Raw genomic sequence first — 16,998 nt, 5'->3', positions numbered from 1 at the left:
TGGAAGAACTCCAGTCAGTTTTGAATCAGAGTTACGGCAGAGGATTGTCTTCTATGTAATCTGTTTTTATCCTCATCCCTTTGCAACTATGTTGTTGCTCCAGTTTTCTCGTAAGGGGAAAGGTTCTGATTGTTTCTTAAAATGCTGTAATGTGGTGTCACCTGTTTGTCCAATATCTTGCTCCAACAAGAACTACTTCTGAAACTCTACCTTTCTTGCAAAAATTTGGGGTGATTGGACTCTTATTGAGGCAGACATTGAACACATGCCTTCATTTAATTTACAGATTCAAAAAGCTCCTCTTGTAAGAATAACTCTTGGAAAGATTTCATTGCTTATTAGAGGAATCATTAATCAGTCTGGAGACATTCGACTCAGTGGAATTCTCAAATGCCACATGATAGCAGGAGTTTTGAGCAGCTGAATATAGCTGATCGTCTCTGCTTTTCTCCAGAGATTAGACTCTTCTTACCCTATTTCCTAGCCAATGAACATTTACTTTTCAGTTAAACTGGGTTCAATTATAAAATCAAGTGTCTGCCAGAAGTCTGTATGTACCCTGGAGAGTTTCAGAACTACTGCCAATTAAAACAAAATGCTCCTGATCAGATGCAGGTTTACAGGGAACTGTTTACTTTTCTGACTAGACCTGCTAGAATTATTTGTTGAGAATAACATTCAGGGCAAATCTAACAGTTTCTGCAGGAACCTCTCCCACTTCAGTGAATGAAAATTTTTCAAGGTAATCTTTTACTGTGTGTTTCTTTTTAACATTTTTGTTCCTGTCTCTAGGCAGGTAGGCAGCATTGTTCAGTGCAAGGACACTACAGCCATTGTGGGTGTGTATTAGCTACATCATCAGATTTTGCTTTGGAAAGATGCTTTAAAAAGGTGTTTCCCTTCTAAATGAGTCATTTGAAATGACTGGAGGTCCAGTGGTATCAATTTATTTATATAGTGTTTTCCCCAATTGACTTGGCCAGGTTTTAGCTCTGACTAAAATTACTTGTTGTCCCCTATATAATGGAAGTTTCAGCTCCTGAAGAGGAATACAAATGTCATGCTAAAAATAATCCTCAAACCAAACAAACCTGTTTCCCATTCCCCAATGAACCTCCAACACAGAATACTGCAGCACAGCCCTTGGTGGCATGTGGCTTCATACCTGTTCTGCCCCTGTTGTGCTGATGCTGATTACATCCCTTACGTGTCCCTTGGCTAAGCGTGGGAGGAGAAATGTATGTCCTCCCCACACATCCCTGGCTGTGAGTTTAGTGGCTACTCTTCCTTTTAGCTGCTGCCCCCCCAAAAGCCTTCCATGCCTGATAGCACAAATCACCAGCTAATGTAAATGAAACTGAGGCTTTTCAGGGGTCAGAGCAATCCATGAATTTAGGACGAGTTGCCAGTGTTCAGAATTTTTATATGAAAAAAAAAAAAAGAAAAAAATGTGGCCTTCTATTTAGTCCATGCTTGTGCATTGGGGATATTTGCTTTAAAACCAGTGGTGCTGCTGCTAATAGCTGAACTATTTGGCAGGCTGCATCTTGACTGGATTATTTTTAAGGTCAGCTGACAGGTGGTTGTGCATTGCAAGTGGGTTACTTTTCACCTTACATTGATTTCACCTTGTTCAGGCAGTTTAGGCATAGGTGGTTCTACTTGAATTTGACATCTGCAGAAAGCTTTGAGACAAAAATTTGGTCTGAATTCTGCAAATTCCCCCCTCTACAGCTTTGCATTTTATTCTACTCTCTTTCTGCTGGTGAAGCAAAAACCTGAATGCAGAACTTTACTTCAAGCTTCAGTGTTAGGTGTTTGTAAGATAGGCAATTCTCTAACGACTTTGTGTGAAGTACCTTAAAACATTGTTAATATCTAAAATTCCAAAGGAAAATTGTTGTTGTCATTTTGATTTTATAAACATTTAGAAAAGTTTGACTTGACTGTTTTGTGCAGATTGTGTCTTTTGTGGAAAAAATGGAGGTGGAAATATTAGCGTCTTGCCACTATCTCCATAGAAAAGGCCTCTGATATCTCCTATGCAGAAAAAGCATAGCATGTAATATAAATTTTTAAAAGGTTGAGAGCGAATTTCCATTCCTGTTCCCACCTGACCAATGTTGGATAAGTTTCAAGTTTGGATAAGCTTCAGTTTACGTCTCAAAACTTATTCCAATACGATATACCCACTGATACCTTTTGTCAGTGCTGTATCTGTTATGTATATATCTGGCATTCTGCACCTAACAGGATGGGGAATACTTGAATAGATAGATATATATCTATGTATCTATTAAGGAGTCGTTTCATCCAGTGATAAACTCGCTCTCTTTCTGACACTCTATTTATTTTCCATTTTAAAATAAAAGGTAGAAAGACATTTGAAAACAACAGGGAACAGTTTTTTCAGCTGCCTTAACTTTCAGTAAGGATTCCCCAAGCTCTGTGCATCTTCCTACACATCCATCAAGTGTTGTTCATTATAATTATCCTGTTAGAGAGAGACTTCAGCTCTGATGAGAGGCTGCATCATGGAGAATGCTATTTACTTCCATGTTTTTATCAGATCTCAGTCAGTATTTCACAAAACAGCCATGCTCAAAGCTGCTGCAACACCTTCCTGAAGTGCCTTTGGAAGGTGCGTGGCTATATAAACATGTTGGCTTGCACGGAGTCTGCTGGCTGTTTTGAATCAGTGTGCTGCTTGTCTTGGCAAATAATACCATTTCTGAAGGGGGTGGATAAGGGAGATAACATTAACTATGTACAACAATGAAACGATACCTGGTTTCACCGTAGTTGCTCTTTATGCAATGTTTTAGTCATTCCTCAAATTTCTGTACGAAATCATGAAACCTAGCGTTGAGCAGGAAATCTCACAGCTTTTGATTCATCTAAATATAAGTACTGAGTCCAAATGACTTTTTGTTTGAGTTTTCTTGTGAATTCACAAAGCTTTTACAAAGTTATCATTTCTAACTGTTTAACTTTTATTATTTAGTGAAATAGAGTATCATGAACCATGTCATGATGGATAACAGAAAACATGGCCAATACTGCTGTTAAATATCTTAAATATCTAAATACCAGGAAACTTGCCTCAACTTTGGGCTCAGCTAGTAGATTCAAGCAGATGAGGGATACTTTACTTGTAAGCCTATGTAGGTAAAATCCTATGGTCGTTGATGGTTGCATATGTTTAAGGTAAAGCTAGTTTGTGCATTTGAGGATATTTTCTTTTTTCACCTGCAGCTTGCCTTGTTCTCCTCTATAATGAATCAGTGTAGAACCAGTGCACGACCTCTGTAACATGTCCTGCAGCACCTGGAGATTCAGAAGGTCTTGGTGATGCTTCAGCAGCAGTTATTGAAGTTAGCGTAGATCTAAATGAGTTTGATTTCCTTAATATAAGGCTACACTTGAACTCAAGACTGGGGGTGCTTGGAAACACAGAGCTGAGGCAGCCATGTAGAGCTGTTTGGGCTAGCACTGACCTGCAATGCAAATATGCACTTCTGGACCACAGCCTGGCCTTGATATGGAACATTTGGAGTGTGTTTAGGTTCTTCCAGGAATTGAAATTTTGATAATGTTTTATCAGTTTGGGATGGAATAACAAACTTGAAATCATGTATGTTTTTTACAGAGAGGACATATATGCTTCCTAATGAATTCCGAAGATCTGTATCTGGATTATAATGCCTATTTCAGCTTTAGGGCCATTAGAAATCCAATGAGCTAATTTAAGGATGGATTTTTGTGATGACAGAGGAAGTAAATTATCATGTTTGTTGTTTTTTTGCAGGGGAATGTGACCTTTTCCTGCTCAGAACCACAAATTGTTCCTATCACCTTTGTCAGTGCCAGTAGAAGCTACTTGCTGCTACCTGGCACTCCTCAAATTGATGGACTGTCAGTTAGTTTCCAGTTTCGAACGTGGAATAAAGACGGTTTGCTCCTGTCTACAGAACTGTCTGAAAATTCGGGACATCTCCTCATTTACCTCCATGGCGGGAGGCTGACACTGCTTATTCAAAAAGTGGCCGAGAATCCAGTGGACATCAGTGCAGGTGATTTTTGCTTGTTTTCTCTCATCTGTGCCTTGGGTATGGGAAGAAAAGATAATGAGGGAAGGAAGCATCCTGTCTTCTTTTGTCTTCTCAAGTTGTCTCCACCTTTCCAATGGTGGAAGCACGCTTTGCATTTTGAGGGAGACCTGAACTCAGAAAATTGCCATCCTGAGATCTCTGGACTAACTCTACTTTGCAATTATCTCTGATACTGGTTTTAAACAGTCATGCTAAGTTTTCTTCAGTTAGGTCACATGAAGACCTTCATGCTTCTCGCCCAGCATTGTGCTGAAGTCAGCTGGGAGGAGGCAGCTAAGCTGTAGCTCCTTCCCCAGCACAAGTTGAAGCAGCCTCAGAGCTGATTTTCTGCATCAGGATGTGATGACTCCTGGAGCATTGCGCTAGAGAGAGAGACCGCGGCCGAGCCTGCTCCCCTCGTGCTACCTCTCTGGTGTAGCTCATTGCAGATTGCCTCGTAAGGCAGCATGCAGGCTGCTTTGCACAGCTGGAGGGATGTGAAATGTGTGAGGCAGAGCAAACTCTTGGCCCTGAAATTCAGGGAAAATTACTTGTAAAGGGTGACTGTGTGTAACAGCTATGTTTTAGCGGACAATTGCAGACTCCATGACAAAACCAGGAGCAATGTGGCCTGTACGTGACATGATAGTGTCCTGACCAGGAATGTTGTAGTCCAGGACCTCTTTAGCAGAGTGCATCTCCTCTTGCCATGCAGGCATGCGGGATGGGGAACCAGCCAGTTCATTTCCACTTAGAGTGATTGCCTGATATCCAGAGGCAAAAGGATAGTGCACTAATAAATCTCAGAGTCTAAATAACGATATTATTATTTCTAAAATACTATTATTAGGGGCAGTTTAAATTAATGTGATACTAAAATTTTCCCATACAGACTAAAAGGCAGATGTGTCTATTAAAAGTAGAGAGGAAATTTGACAGAATTGTCAAAGCAGAGCTGTTCCATACGTGTGTTTCATTCCTCTTTATGATATAAAATGAGGCAGCCCTACATCTAGCCTTATTCATGTAGATTGCTATAACCTCAGCTTGTTGCAACTGAATGTTGAAAACTGAGTTTCCTGCCTTTACTGCAGTCCTAATTAAATTGTTGACAAACCTGAGATTTTCAATATTTGTTTGGGTGTATTTGCATTTATGTAGTTCTGAAACCATGAACCTGAGCCCAGTTTTTGGTGCTATCCAAAACATTGCTAAACTGCCTACTAACACATGGAAAAATATGCAAAAATTGCAAGTATCATGTTCTGCAGATGTCAGGTACTCTCAATGAAGTCATGCTAGCTCAAGAATATAACTATTTTTTGCCCCAAATGGGACCTATTTTATCTTGATTTTTTTTCCTGAACTTTAACAACATATTTCATTTCAAAATGGGCATGTTCTGGTTGAAAACTTGTCCATTTTTGCTGGGAAATGGGCTCTTATTCTATGAAAACTGTGCACGCTTTAGGAGCCATTACTACGGAAATAGTCTCATTTTCAAATCGTCATGCAACGATTTCTCACACACATAACACCCACAGTTTTTGTATTTTGTTTTGAACTGTTCTTACACCTCTTTGTGGCACTAAGTGTTCATTTGTTTCTTCTGAAAGCTACATTAAGAGGGAGTAAGTAGTTGTGAGCCTGGTTTCACTTATGCCAGCCTGATGGAAACATATTTCTACCTGCAATTAGGTTGCTCTTGATCTGCAGTGCTGGATGCAAAGTGAGAATCGTGCGCACTGATTTTTGTGACTGTCAGGAGGGAGGAAAGGGAGTTTTTTCCTAGCTACATGCTGCCATTTCAAGAGCAGTGATCTGCAACACAGATTTCCAGAGTAAGGAAACAGAATTAGGTTATTTCCAAGTGTGTGGAAGAGGAAAAAGTGCCCAGGAGCCTAATTTCCCACTTCTCTGCATAGGTTTCTAGACAGAGTGACTATCCCAGCTCTCACCAGACCCTTTTGACTTCAGCACATCCATCACTAAAACCATGTTCTGACTTAGTGCCGAAGGGCTTTCTGGAACACAGATTGTACTGAAACCTATCGGCAGTTGTCAGCTTTCATGAGGAGACTGAGACATGATATGACCATCTCACTGAATCTCATCCTCTACAATCTCTGGCATGTGTTTAGTCCCAAAAGCTCAACAGAGATCTTCTCTGCATGCTTCTGTGAGCCATAAGCATTTCCCAACAGATAGAATAAAACCTCACAAAATGATAATGTGCTGCCATAAAGGTGAAGGGCACTGCCAGCCCACTGAGTGTCTACAGTATCAGGCACAGGGTAAATTAAAGCGTGCAGATGATCTCTTTAAATACTCCCAAAACCCCTTTGCCTTTCACATGTCTTTTTTTCCTAAGTCATTTTGCTTCCAAAGGTAATGGAGTTGTTTTCAGCCACCAGTTCTGTCCATTTCGAGGCGAACTGCACATTTGTGGTCAGAAGTCAAGTGCAAAGGGGGTCTGTAGAACAGTTGTCTCCTGCACCTCTTTTTTCACTTTTTGTACTTGTTTTTCCTAGGCACAAATCTCCATGATGGCTTATGGCATTCAGTTTACATCAGTGCTAGAAGACACCGCATTACCCTGACCCTGGATAACAACTCTGCCACAGCTGCCCATGCAACCACTGTCTCAAGGATCTATTCTGGGAACAGCTACTATTTTGGAGGTAAGCTGGTTCAGACACAGGACAGATTTTCACAATATAAATCCCCAGGGGCTGACTGCTGAGGTCTCCCAGGTGCTCTGTGTTTGTGATTAAGAGCAAATGCTGCAATAACTGATTTTTGATCACCTATTGAGTGGTACTGCATACAGCACTGTGGGAAGGTCCAAGGCTCATGAGTAGGCCCAAGAGCAACAGCAAATCCACTAACACAGCTGTAATGGTGAACTACTAGTGGCCAGGATGTAGCTAATCGTGCCTGTCAAAACACCCAGTGCCACACAGCCATATTAGCTGTAAATGTTTGTTTCTAGAGAAAACACTAGAGGAGCTTTATTATTATTAATCTTGTGGGCATCATTGTCCTGATCAGGCCCAGTGACTTCAGAGCTTAATTGACGTACAGCTCAACTTAAAGGTATGTAGGTGCTTTGTTGTCACTGAAAAGAATGTGGATTTAGCTCAATTTTGAAAATAGGAAGAATAATCTTGAAAAATACCACTTCATGCTTTTTTGAATGTAAACATTAATTTAGGTGAAGGGATTATCATTATCTGTATAACTAATATATTTCTCTGTAGTGCTTAACACAGAGGGGTTCTGATCTTTGTGAATCTTCTGCAAACAGTGTTAATACTAAGGATACAGTGAAGTCTTTGGATCTAGGAGCTAGCTGTCCAATCATCAAGGAAGGTCAGGCAAAAACATTATCCTTCCTGCAGTCTGTGGGAGTTTGTCCTTATAGTCTGTGCATTGCCTCAATAGCAGAATCTGATCCATAACAATTTTAGAGTTGCACAGCTTTAATTATGGGAGTTAATTGCTATTGACTGTAGAGTTTAGAGATGATGAAAAAAGAAAACATTTTGATTTTGCTTAGCACATGTGAAAACCTTATACTCTGATATCTCTACTGGCTGCTCTTTTTCTTTTATTTTTTTAATCACCAAAGGATTTTTAACACAGAAGACTGTGTAGCACAAAGTTTGAAAACACTTGGAATAATTAGACTTCAAGGTCTTGCATTAGGAAGTCCCAGCAGAAATACATGAACATTCCAAAGCTCTTCTCTGCCTCTTCTCTTTCTCTCCCACAGGCTGCCCTGACAACTTCACTGATTCCCAATGTTTAAATCCTGTTACTGCTTTTCAAGGCTGTATGAGGCTCATCTTTATTGATAACCAGCCCAAGGACCTCATTTTAGTTCAGCAAGGTTCCCTGGGGAATTTTAGTGATTTACGCATCGATCTCTGTGGCATCAAAGACAGGTAATTATTGTCTACTCTTTCATTTGTGTTTGTTGTTGTTGTTTTTGTTTTCATCCTAATGTTTTATAAATACAGGTCGAATTAAGTAAAAATTCTAATCTACCACATTACAGATATTAGGCATAATAGAGCTACTAATAGAAAATATAACAGCAAAAATAAAAAGACTGGAGGGGAAATGGTTTCAATTACATGGGGCTGTCTTCATGTTGACTTGTAGGAAATAGAGTATGCAAATTCAATCAAACTATACGTTGGTGAAAGGACTAAATTTTGTGCATAAACAACATTTGATTGCTTTGAAGTTTTAGAGGGAAATGAAAGAGAAGGAAAATTATTTGATTCATCAAAACATGACATCCCCTTAATATACTAGCTACTTTTATTTAAGTAGATCAGTTAGAAATTTTCTTGTTAGCCTGTACAGCACAGCACATTTATAATGAAGATATGGTACACCTCATGCAACATACTGCCCATTCAGTAGGACAAAATAATGATAAAATGTCTGTATTAACTAAAGACAGATTTCAATTTAAATACTGATCTGAATCCATCTCAGACTGAAACCTGAGAGGGAACTCACTGTTCTCATAAAGAATAGAGGGCAAATGAGCAACTTTTTTTTAATTTCATAATTTCATAATTTATCCTTTGCTTATGGATGATATAAATATTTCTGAACTATTTCTGTAAACACGTGTACTTTGAAGTTAGTACTTAGAATATTAGGCTCTCTTGTTTTGTTTGTTGTGTTTTTTTTGTAAATAAAAGCTAAGTTTTGAAAAGTAAAAAAGAAATGCTGATTTCGTGTCCTTCAGATGGCTAAATGACGATAAGTTAACAGGAGGCTTTGGAAATGCTATAGGAGCCCAAGAAGTTACAATTTCCAAACTTATTGCTCAGAGACATGGGACTAAAGGCTGAGTTTATTGCTCTAGAGGGGGTTCAGGCTGTTGGAGCTTACAGTCTATTCAAAAATTGGACAAAACATGTGATAACGTGAGAGGTGGTGCTCATCTCAGGCTGTTCACGTTTGTTAATTTGTGTGGATAAAATACTGACTCTCGATCAAGTGTGTTACTGTGTTTGAAGATGATCAAGTCTGTGGGGACATGAATTTTGCTTAGGTACTTGGTGCGCCTAAAATGGGCGATGGAATTGATAAGATATATTCAATTTAATAAAATGGGAGGGAAAAAAACACAAGACTTTTTTTTTCTCTTTTCAAGAGCTAATGGAATCTGCAGGAATCATCATAAGAAATCTCTAGTATCCTAAAGATGGCAAGGATTAGTCTGTGATCATGCCATAAATCTATTTAAGGCCAAGACCTAGACATAAGAAAGTTATCACTTTGTTTTACTACCTTCATGTATTAAAAAAGTAAACAAAATTTATACATGATAAAGTGAAGATTAAAGTACTGTCTTCCTGTGCAATTCTCTGGATAGCATTAAATTTGTGTGTCTCTTACTATATGATGTAGGTGAAGAAGGATAAAAAATAAAGGGGGAAAAAAGATCTGATTCAGAATGGTCAGTGATTCTCTGTGGCTGGGTTTGGTGCGGCAGTGGGGCTTGCACTAGCTGAAGAGGAAGGCAGAAGCCTGAAGCGTGTGGAAGTAACGTGCTGAAACTCAGAAATACCTTCAGCACCAAAGGGCGGGTGCCTTGCTTGAGGAATTTCAGTGTTCTCATTTTGCAGTGCACCATGAGTGCTCTCCCTACCTGGTGCAAACTCCAGTAAGAGTGGCAAAATTTTTTGCAAGGAAGGAGGAGAGGTTTTTTCTTTCTTTATTTGTATAAACAGCATTAAACAACTGCGGCATTCCTGAGAGAGCTTAGATCTACAAAATTAATTTCAGGACGCTAAAAAAGTTGTTCAAAGATTCACAGTGCGAGTACTGCTTATGTAATATTGAAATCAAGACTGCGAATATGAACAACAGAATTGGGAGAAGAAAAGAGTGAAATTCACATAAAATAAATGATTCAGAGAAGAGGCTGTTATTTTGCCAGTTCAATTTATCCTAAGCTAGCAGTTGAGCTGAGGAAAGGCTGAAGAAAGTAGTTACAGTTTGCATTCTTCTGAACTAGTTTTGAAGATTTAAGCTTGAATTCAGAATTTTGGCAGATCTGCAGTCTGTATTGCTTCCCAGGGAGCATGGTATAGGCTTGAATATATGTGCTGTTCTGAGATTGTGTAAGTCGGTTTGTTGCATAAATATGTGAAGTATATCCTCGTTTTCAGTCACTGCAATAAGTTTAAGCAGGGCTCTGTTCCTCTGCAGCTCTGGGCTGTGCAGAAGTTGGGGCCTGGCTCCAGCTTGCTACACAGCTCCTCAGCCTGTATTTGATTATAAGAGGAGTGTTAAAATTCTGTAGGAGTATCTTCCCTGAGAAATACGCTCTCCCCTTAATCATAAGATTTATTGCTATATGCACTGTAAGGCACTTGGTTTTGTAATTTTAATGCATGTGGGAATTGTGTATCTTAATTAACATGTAAATGGAGCATTTGTCTTAGTTATTTAGGCAAAAACCTCTTTTGAGGAATGTGCCTCTATTTAGAAGGCAATTCATTTGTTACAGGCTTGTAGGCTGAGCTCGTTCAGATAGGGGCTCTGAAAACAGTAATGGGGCATCTCTTAAACTTGAGTCAGCTCTTAAAAACTATTAACAGGATCATTCTGAAGGAGGCCAAACTGGGAGTACTACTGATGCTGGCAGTACTATTTCAGGAGAAATTGTTTAAGCATGTTATATGCACATGCCACTGTGAAATTTAAATGTGTTGTGTGAGGGTTTGGCCCTTTATCTCATGGATTCATTCCATGTGGATTTAGTACTTGAACATATGTGTACTCAAGTGAACCTTGTGTGAATTTTCTCTATCTCCCTCTCTTTGTTACTTCAGTCCTTCGTTATCTATTTCTTAGAGTTAAATGCTTTACCACTGGCTGAGTTACCAGACAGTGCATACATGAAAATAGAGATGTCCATGGAAAAACACAGGGTCCCGTTTGGTGTATATCTGTCTGGGCAGCCCGTGGCAAATGAAGATGCCTTTGCAGACACAAGTAAGCCTGAGGTAGCTGACACTGCTTTGAGCGTGAGGTATTCACCAGAAACCTAAAGAGGTGCCCTCCAGCCTCAGTGAGTCTGTGAATGGTACTGGAGACCTCTACTCCTCTGAGTAGGCACTTCTGGATGAAGTTGGAGTTCTGGAAGAGTTGGTGTTAACCTAACAAGCAGAGACATTAGGGCCTTCTGTGTTTTTGGTGGGATGTGGAGATGCTATCTGTACACTCTGGAATTTCACAGCAGGCAATATGGCCAGTCCTGTTGGTTGAAAAAAGTTGGTTAATGCTGTCTGCTATTAAGAGACTGCTTGTTTCAAGCCCTCAGCTTCAGTGCTAGCATCACTTATTCTTCTGAACATCACTCAAATCTTCTCTGACTTGCAATCCCCTTAAATCTAGGGAACCATAGCACTGCAGTATTGTCAGTGGTGTGTCTGTGTCACATGGAGGCAAGAAAAGGTGACTCCATTCATATCAGAGTTGTTAATGTTCTATAAGCCTTGGAAATTAGTCCCATACCTACTTTTCATCTCCTTCAAGATAAAGTTAATCCCTCAAAGGATTGTGGTACAGTAAAGTGCAATCTGTAGATGGAATTTTTCTTCTAGCAACATGTATATAGGACTCTCTGCATTCCCTACCCCGCCTGCATGCTGTTAATCCAGCTAACTCTTTTTTTCTTTTATTTGTAGAATGTAAATTTTCTGTAGTTGTCCAAAAGCATAGATTACTCAGTCTTTTCTGAGAGTGATCCAAAGTATGGTGCTTATATTGCTCCCCTTGAGAAGCAATAGGTGTCATAGTAGCCTCTAATGCATTTGTCCCCACCTTATTGAGAGGGAAAGAAGCAGTGGGAATATTTCCTGCTATGCCATAGATGTCTGCTCTAGATTTAAAAGGGAGTGGGTTTATTTAATTTTATCCCTCTTTGTTATTGTCTCTTCAGGGTTTCTGCAGGTGCACAGTAGGGTGTATTTGCTTTACACTGGATTAATGAGTCAGAAATTGTACTTTCTTACAACACACTAACATTTCCCTCCTATTGTACAGTATAGAGCAGAAAGAAATAAAGCAGAGTGGGAACATGGAAGTGAAGGTGCCATGAAGTCCTTGACAGCAGAGAACATGCTGTTGGAGGGGGTGGGAAGGAGGTGTCTTTGGGTATGCAATGCAGTGTTTTGCACCGAGACGTGTCCTGTGCTCTGGTAGCTCTACCAAAAGCTGTGTCGAATGGGCAGATTCCATCTCTAGATGAGAGCCTGTTGGGAATTAGAAACAGGCATAGCTAATCCTGCCTTAGGTTGTGCACATGGACTCGGTGATCTTCTCAGGCTCCTTCCAGCCCTGTGGGACTTGGATGCATTTTCTTGGATCCTGCTGCAGCTAGAACAGCCCTATGTTGTTCTTGCTTCGGAGGCAAGAAACATATATCAAAATCAGTAATGTTACTTAAAAAAAAAAAAAAAAAAAAGTGCTAAATGATTTCCAGGAATTCAGTTCAAAATTTTATCTGTTATGCACCTATAAGAAAGTTTGTTTGGAAGATATGCCTTAGATAGCCTAAAAGGTGCTGAGGCAGTGTGGTAAGGACTGTTAGCTCACAGGTATGTGTCTTTAACCCGAAGTGTATTGTTTTGAGTGTAATGTGGAGGAGGAACAATGTTTTCTCCTTGTTTTTCACTTTATTAATTTACTTCTAATTATTCATTATTACATTATTCATTTTTACAATTTCAGAATGATTTGCTGTGAGTGGCAGAATTGATTGCCCTGATTTGAATTTGGTTCTCCTCTTTGTGGATTCCATGATGCCTAAAATGCTCAGAGTGCATCTTTATCTTTGGGAACTAACTTGATTCTCCTTTACCTGGGCAGCTATTTTTGTGAGATATATAACTTAAAATTGAGGCATCTGGTCCTTCCTTCAGATATGGACAAAGTGATGGCGAAAGTCTAAGTTATGAGGAAGCGGAAAGAGCTGAGACCCAGCATTATTATAGGATCTTCCCCTTAAAAAATCAAGCTAAAAACTGTATGTGTTGATCCCTTTACAACTTCTATTTCAAATACTAGAAGTGCATTGCATTTTAAAGTGCAAATCAAGTCAGATGTCCTCATAGACCTCTTCTTTGACCAGACAAACTCATGCCACAAAGTGTCTCCTCTCAGGGTCACTCGGAGGTAGTGCTGTGTGCAGTTGGGACTATAATAGTCTGGCATTCAGGCCTCATGACTGGTTCTAAAACTGACATTCTGTTCGTATGTGTCACAAGACACTCTGTACAAAAAGAGATTAAGTAGATCTCTTCTCCAGCCTGGAAAAGGGAGAGCTAAGCGACGTGTACAACGAGGAGCAGTGTGAAGGAGGTGAATAATAATCAAGTATTTGCTGTTTCTCACAATTCATATCTTGCAGTTTCAAGTAGGATATTGTTAAGATATTGCAGAGGCAAAATACAAAGGAAAAACCTAGTAGCGCATAAAGTGTATGTGAAGCAGGGAAGCACAGATTGCCTGAAGCTGCAAGGATGTCCAGTGACACGCTCTTAAACTTATTCCATCAGCAATCCTCGCTGTAACGCTGTCAGACTAAGGAAACTGGGCTAGATGGACAACTGAGCAGAAGAGAACTCTGGAGGGGAGCGACTATCTTAGGAGTAGGAGACCCAGGTTCCTTACTATTTTTCAAAACATCTTTTTCCTTATGGGCAACTTTGTGCCTCTGTTCTTTAAAATCTGAACTATGAATTGTCGTGGCTGAAGTCATCTCAAAACATGTTGAGGATCTAACTGAATTTTCCTGAGTACTTCTCTGTATATTGCATTTTCTCTGTGTGGCACTAAAAGAGTGAGTAGGAGAGTCTGTGTATGTGTGTGGGCAAACAGTAGAAGGAAGATGCTAGGGAAAATTCAGGCAGCCTCTAATTTAAAAATAAATGAAATAGGTAGAAAAACAAAATGCAGATGTTGAGAACTTGGCCACGCTGTTGAGAAGCTTTGGGATTTCCTATTCAGCAATTGGCTGGAATACCAGCTGTTGGGAAGAGACTTACTAGCTTCAGTCCTGAGGCTGAGTTGGTTGTTTGCTGTAGTTGCATCCAATCTAGAGAGTAGATGTAGGAATATAGACTAAAGAGATGTTGCTGCTCAAGAGTTGCTATGGATATTAGTAAAATGTGCCAGAAAATCATTAAACCTCGGTCCAGCAACACTATGGATTTCCAGCCCTTAATCATATGGCACAGATGCTCCCTTTGGGCAGAGCATGACTTTGCTCATGTGGCAGATGGACCCCTTGGAATACAGAAGGGCTGTGGTATTACCTGCAGCCTGGAAGCATGGGTTGATTAATCACATAAACTTGCATCCAGTGGGGACAAAGCCTACTTTGCAGTATTAGTCACAGAAGATACTAATCTGCTTCATATGTGCACGAAGAGGTGAGATTTGGCAAGGATTCTCTTACAGAGAATTGCTTCTGAGGCACTGGAGCTTGAATGATGTGTTGATGTGTTGGGATTGCTTACATCAAGCAGCTGTTGTAGGAGGAAGCCTGGTCCACTCCTCCTGCGACTTGTTACCTTGCATGGAAACAGGGACTGCTTCTGTCCCCTTGAATGCTGCTAGACAAAGGGTGCCCCTGCCAAGCTTTTGAGAGGAGTAGACATATCCTTCCCAATAGTAGTGGTTAGGCTCATTGTAGTGGTTCTTGAAACTCCATTTTGGCTGGTCTCCTCTCTTCCCACATCAGAATAGATGGGATATTTGAGCTGTCTGTTGATGGGAAAAACTTCTGTTAAGGAATCTGAAATTTCATACATTTCTGCCCTTCCTGTCAAGGCTGAAATACCTTGAAACTGTTGGCATTTTTGGTAGCTGGACTGAGGCTGGGTAAAGACAGAGGCAGAAGCACAGTATTGTGCATCCATTATTGTACTGTCATAGGTTTTGTAAGCCATTTATCTAGGTGTAAGCCAGTGTATCTGGGTCTTAGTGTATTGGTATTAAGGAGGCCATTCATGTGTTGAACACATTGTTATTCGTAAACGAACTGTGAGGGTAGTACAAGCCTTCTTGCCTTTAGGTTCATATTGGCCTGAATGCACTGATAAATACATACATTGCTATCCCTATCTGCAATTCCTAGAGTACTTCAATTCGATTGCTGCAGTTAGTGTTGATTTTGCTTTGATGGAGCTTTGACAAAGTTGTCCTATTTTTACTTGGCTGGCACCCTGCCCTTGCTATTGCAAATACTGACAGTACTTGTCAAGGACACTGCTGGGAACTTCAGTTCCCTTAAGTGATCTAGGGGGAGTAAAAAAAAAAAAAATAAAGTAGTGCAGATTTGCACCATCTTTAAATCCACCATAGCAGATGGATGGATGGATGGCACATCTCGCTGTACATCCTGAAAATACCAGGGATTTGCCATTAGTAATAGAAATCTGACCTGAAGTAGAGGAATCCTGGATCCTGGCACTATTACATCACTGTAGCATCAGTGGGCAGACCCAAACGCACGATAATATTGCCATCCTTATTAAACCAAGCTTCATCTGCATATTCCAGTTCTCCTAACAAATAAAAATGGAGAGAGCAGCATGTGGTATACATAATGATCACAGTGATGGGATTGGCATTAACAGGTTCCCTCATTAGAGAGAAACATACTGAGTTGTTTCACGAGTTTGCTTCCCTGTGCTTCTTGAGTTATGGATCACAAAGAAGTGAAAGAAAAGTGTCCTTAGTCCCTACCCTTTTATTTCTGTGCATTTTTTTTATTTGTGAAAATACTCCGTAACGTTTTCCAAAGAAATTAGCCTAAAGTGTTCTTTTTCCTTGCTAAATAGAGCTGACCTTTTAAATTTTGCTTTCTACCCACATGCTTTGTAGATGCTATTAGATTTTACTATCAGTTGTAACTTGTAAGAAATGATAATAATTTCTGACTTTTTCCTCTTTCTCTTTTAGTACTGAACTTATGTTACTTCATGTGTTGTACTGTTGAAATGGACCTTGGGGAAATTAATTACTATTGCAGGTGAAGGGTGTTCAGATAAATCCGTTGAAAGCACAGTCTCTTTTTGCATTTCCCAAATCTCCTCTAAGATTTAATGTATGCCCTACAGCAGAAGCCACACTTTATATGATTTTTTTTTGAAGCTGGCCATGCAAATGAGAAAATATCCCAGCTAATTATTCCCAGTGAGTTTTAATTTTATTTATTACAGTCCCAGACTGGGATTGAAAAAGCAAGCAGTTGATATTGCATTCACGCCCATATAAATACCGGCAGTGCACTGCAAAAGGAATAAAAAATTAAATCATAAGGCATTTGTTCTTTTCATTCTCTTGTATTCACATCTTCAGTATTTAGTGTTATTTCTCCAGTGATGATACTTATTTCATCATCTGAATGATTTTCTCCTTTCTTTAAAGTTCCTTTTATGTTTTTCCCTTCTTGGTTTTATTGTAGTGACTTGTACCATTTTAGATCACCCTCCTTGATTTTTGCTTCATGATCAAAACTGGGACCAGATGAATACATAAGAAGGGATGTCATCAGTCCTGTTTTACAACACTTCAGATTTAGAGTCAGTCCAAAAGTAGATCTGAATATTGCTTGTTTGTACTTCTGTTTTCAGCCAAAACAAAACATTTTCACTGCATGCCTTCAAATCCTGTAATACCTGGATTTTTTTTTTCTGGAATGTATTCCATTAAAATGCTACGTGTTCTGGCAAGTTGGTTATAGTAGTGTAGTTTGATAGTCTAGGTTATAGTTCCTCTGATCTTGTGTCACCTTGAAAAGATCACTTCAGTCCTGTGAACAATTATTTTTCCCCTTCACTTTCTGTTTTTCTTGCCTTTT

General features: G+C 39.6%; 1 protein-coding gene across 1 annotated transcript in view; it reads left to right on the top strand.

The window, feature by feature from the left end:
* Positions 1–16,998, top strand: part of CNTNAP5 (contactin associated protein family member 5) — a 248,404-nt gene that overhangs the window by 133,330 nt on the left and 98,076 nt on the right. The window contains exons 8-10 of the mRNA XM_088519572.1: positions 3,809–4,073; positions 6,623–6,772; positions 7,867–8,038. Coding sequence (XP_088375698.1) covers positions 3,809–4,073; positions 6,623–6,772; positions 7,867–8,038 — 587 coding nt within the window. The remainder of the gene's footprint in view (positions 1–3,808; positions 4,074–6,622; positions 6,773–7,866; positions 8,039–16,998) is intronic.

Source organism: Tinamus guttatus, unplaced genomic scaffold (assembly GCF_059628265.1).
Source record: "Tinamus guttatus ecotype Peru unplaced genomic scaffold, ASM5962826v1 Tinamus_guttatus_pri_ptg000060l, whole genome shotgun sequence".
In the NCBI taxonomy this organism is placed as follows: domain Eukaryota; kingdom Metazoa; phylum Chordata; class Aves; order Tinamiformes; family Tinamidae; genus Tinamus; species Tinamus guttatus.
The sequence above is the reverse complement of the archived record's forward strand: the minus strand, read 5'-3'. Positions and strand labels throughout refer to the sequence as shown.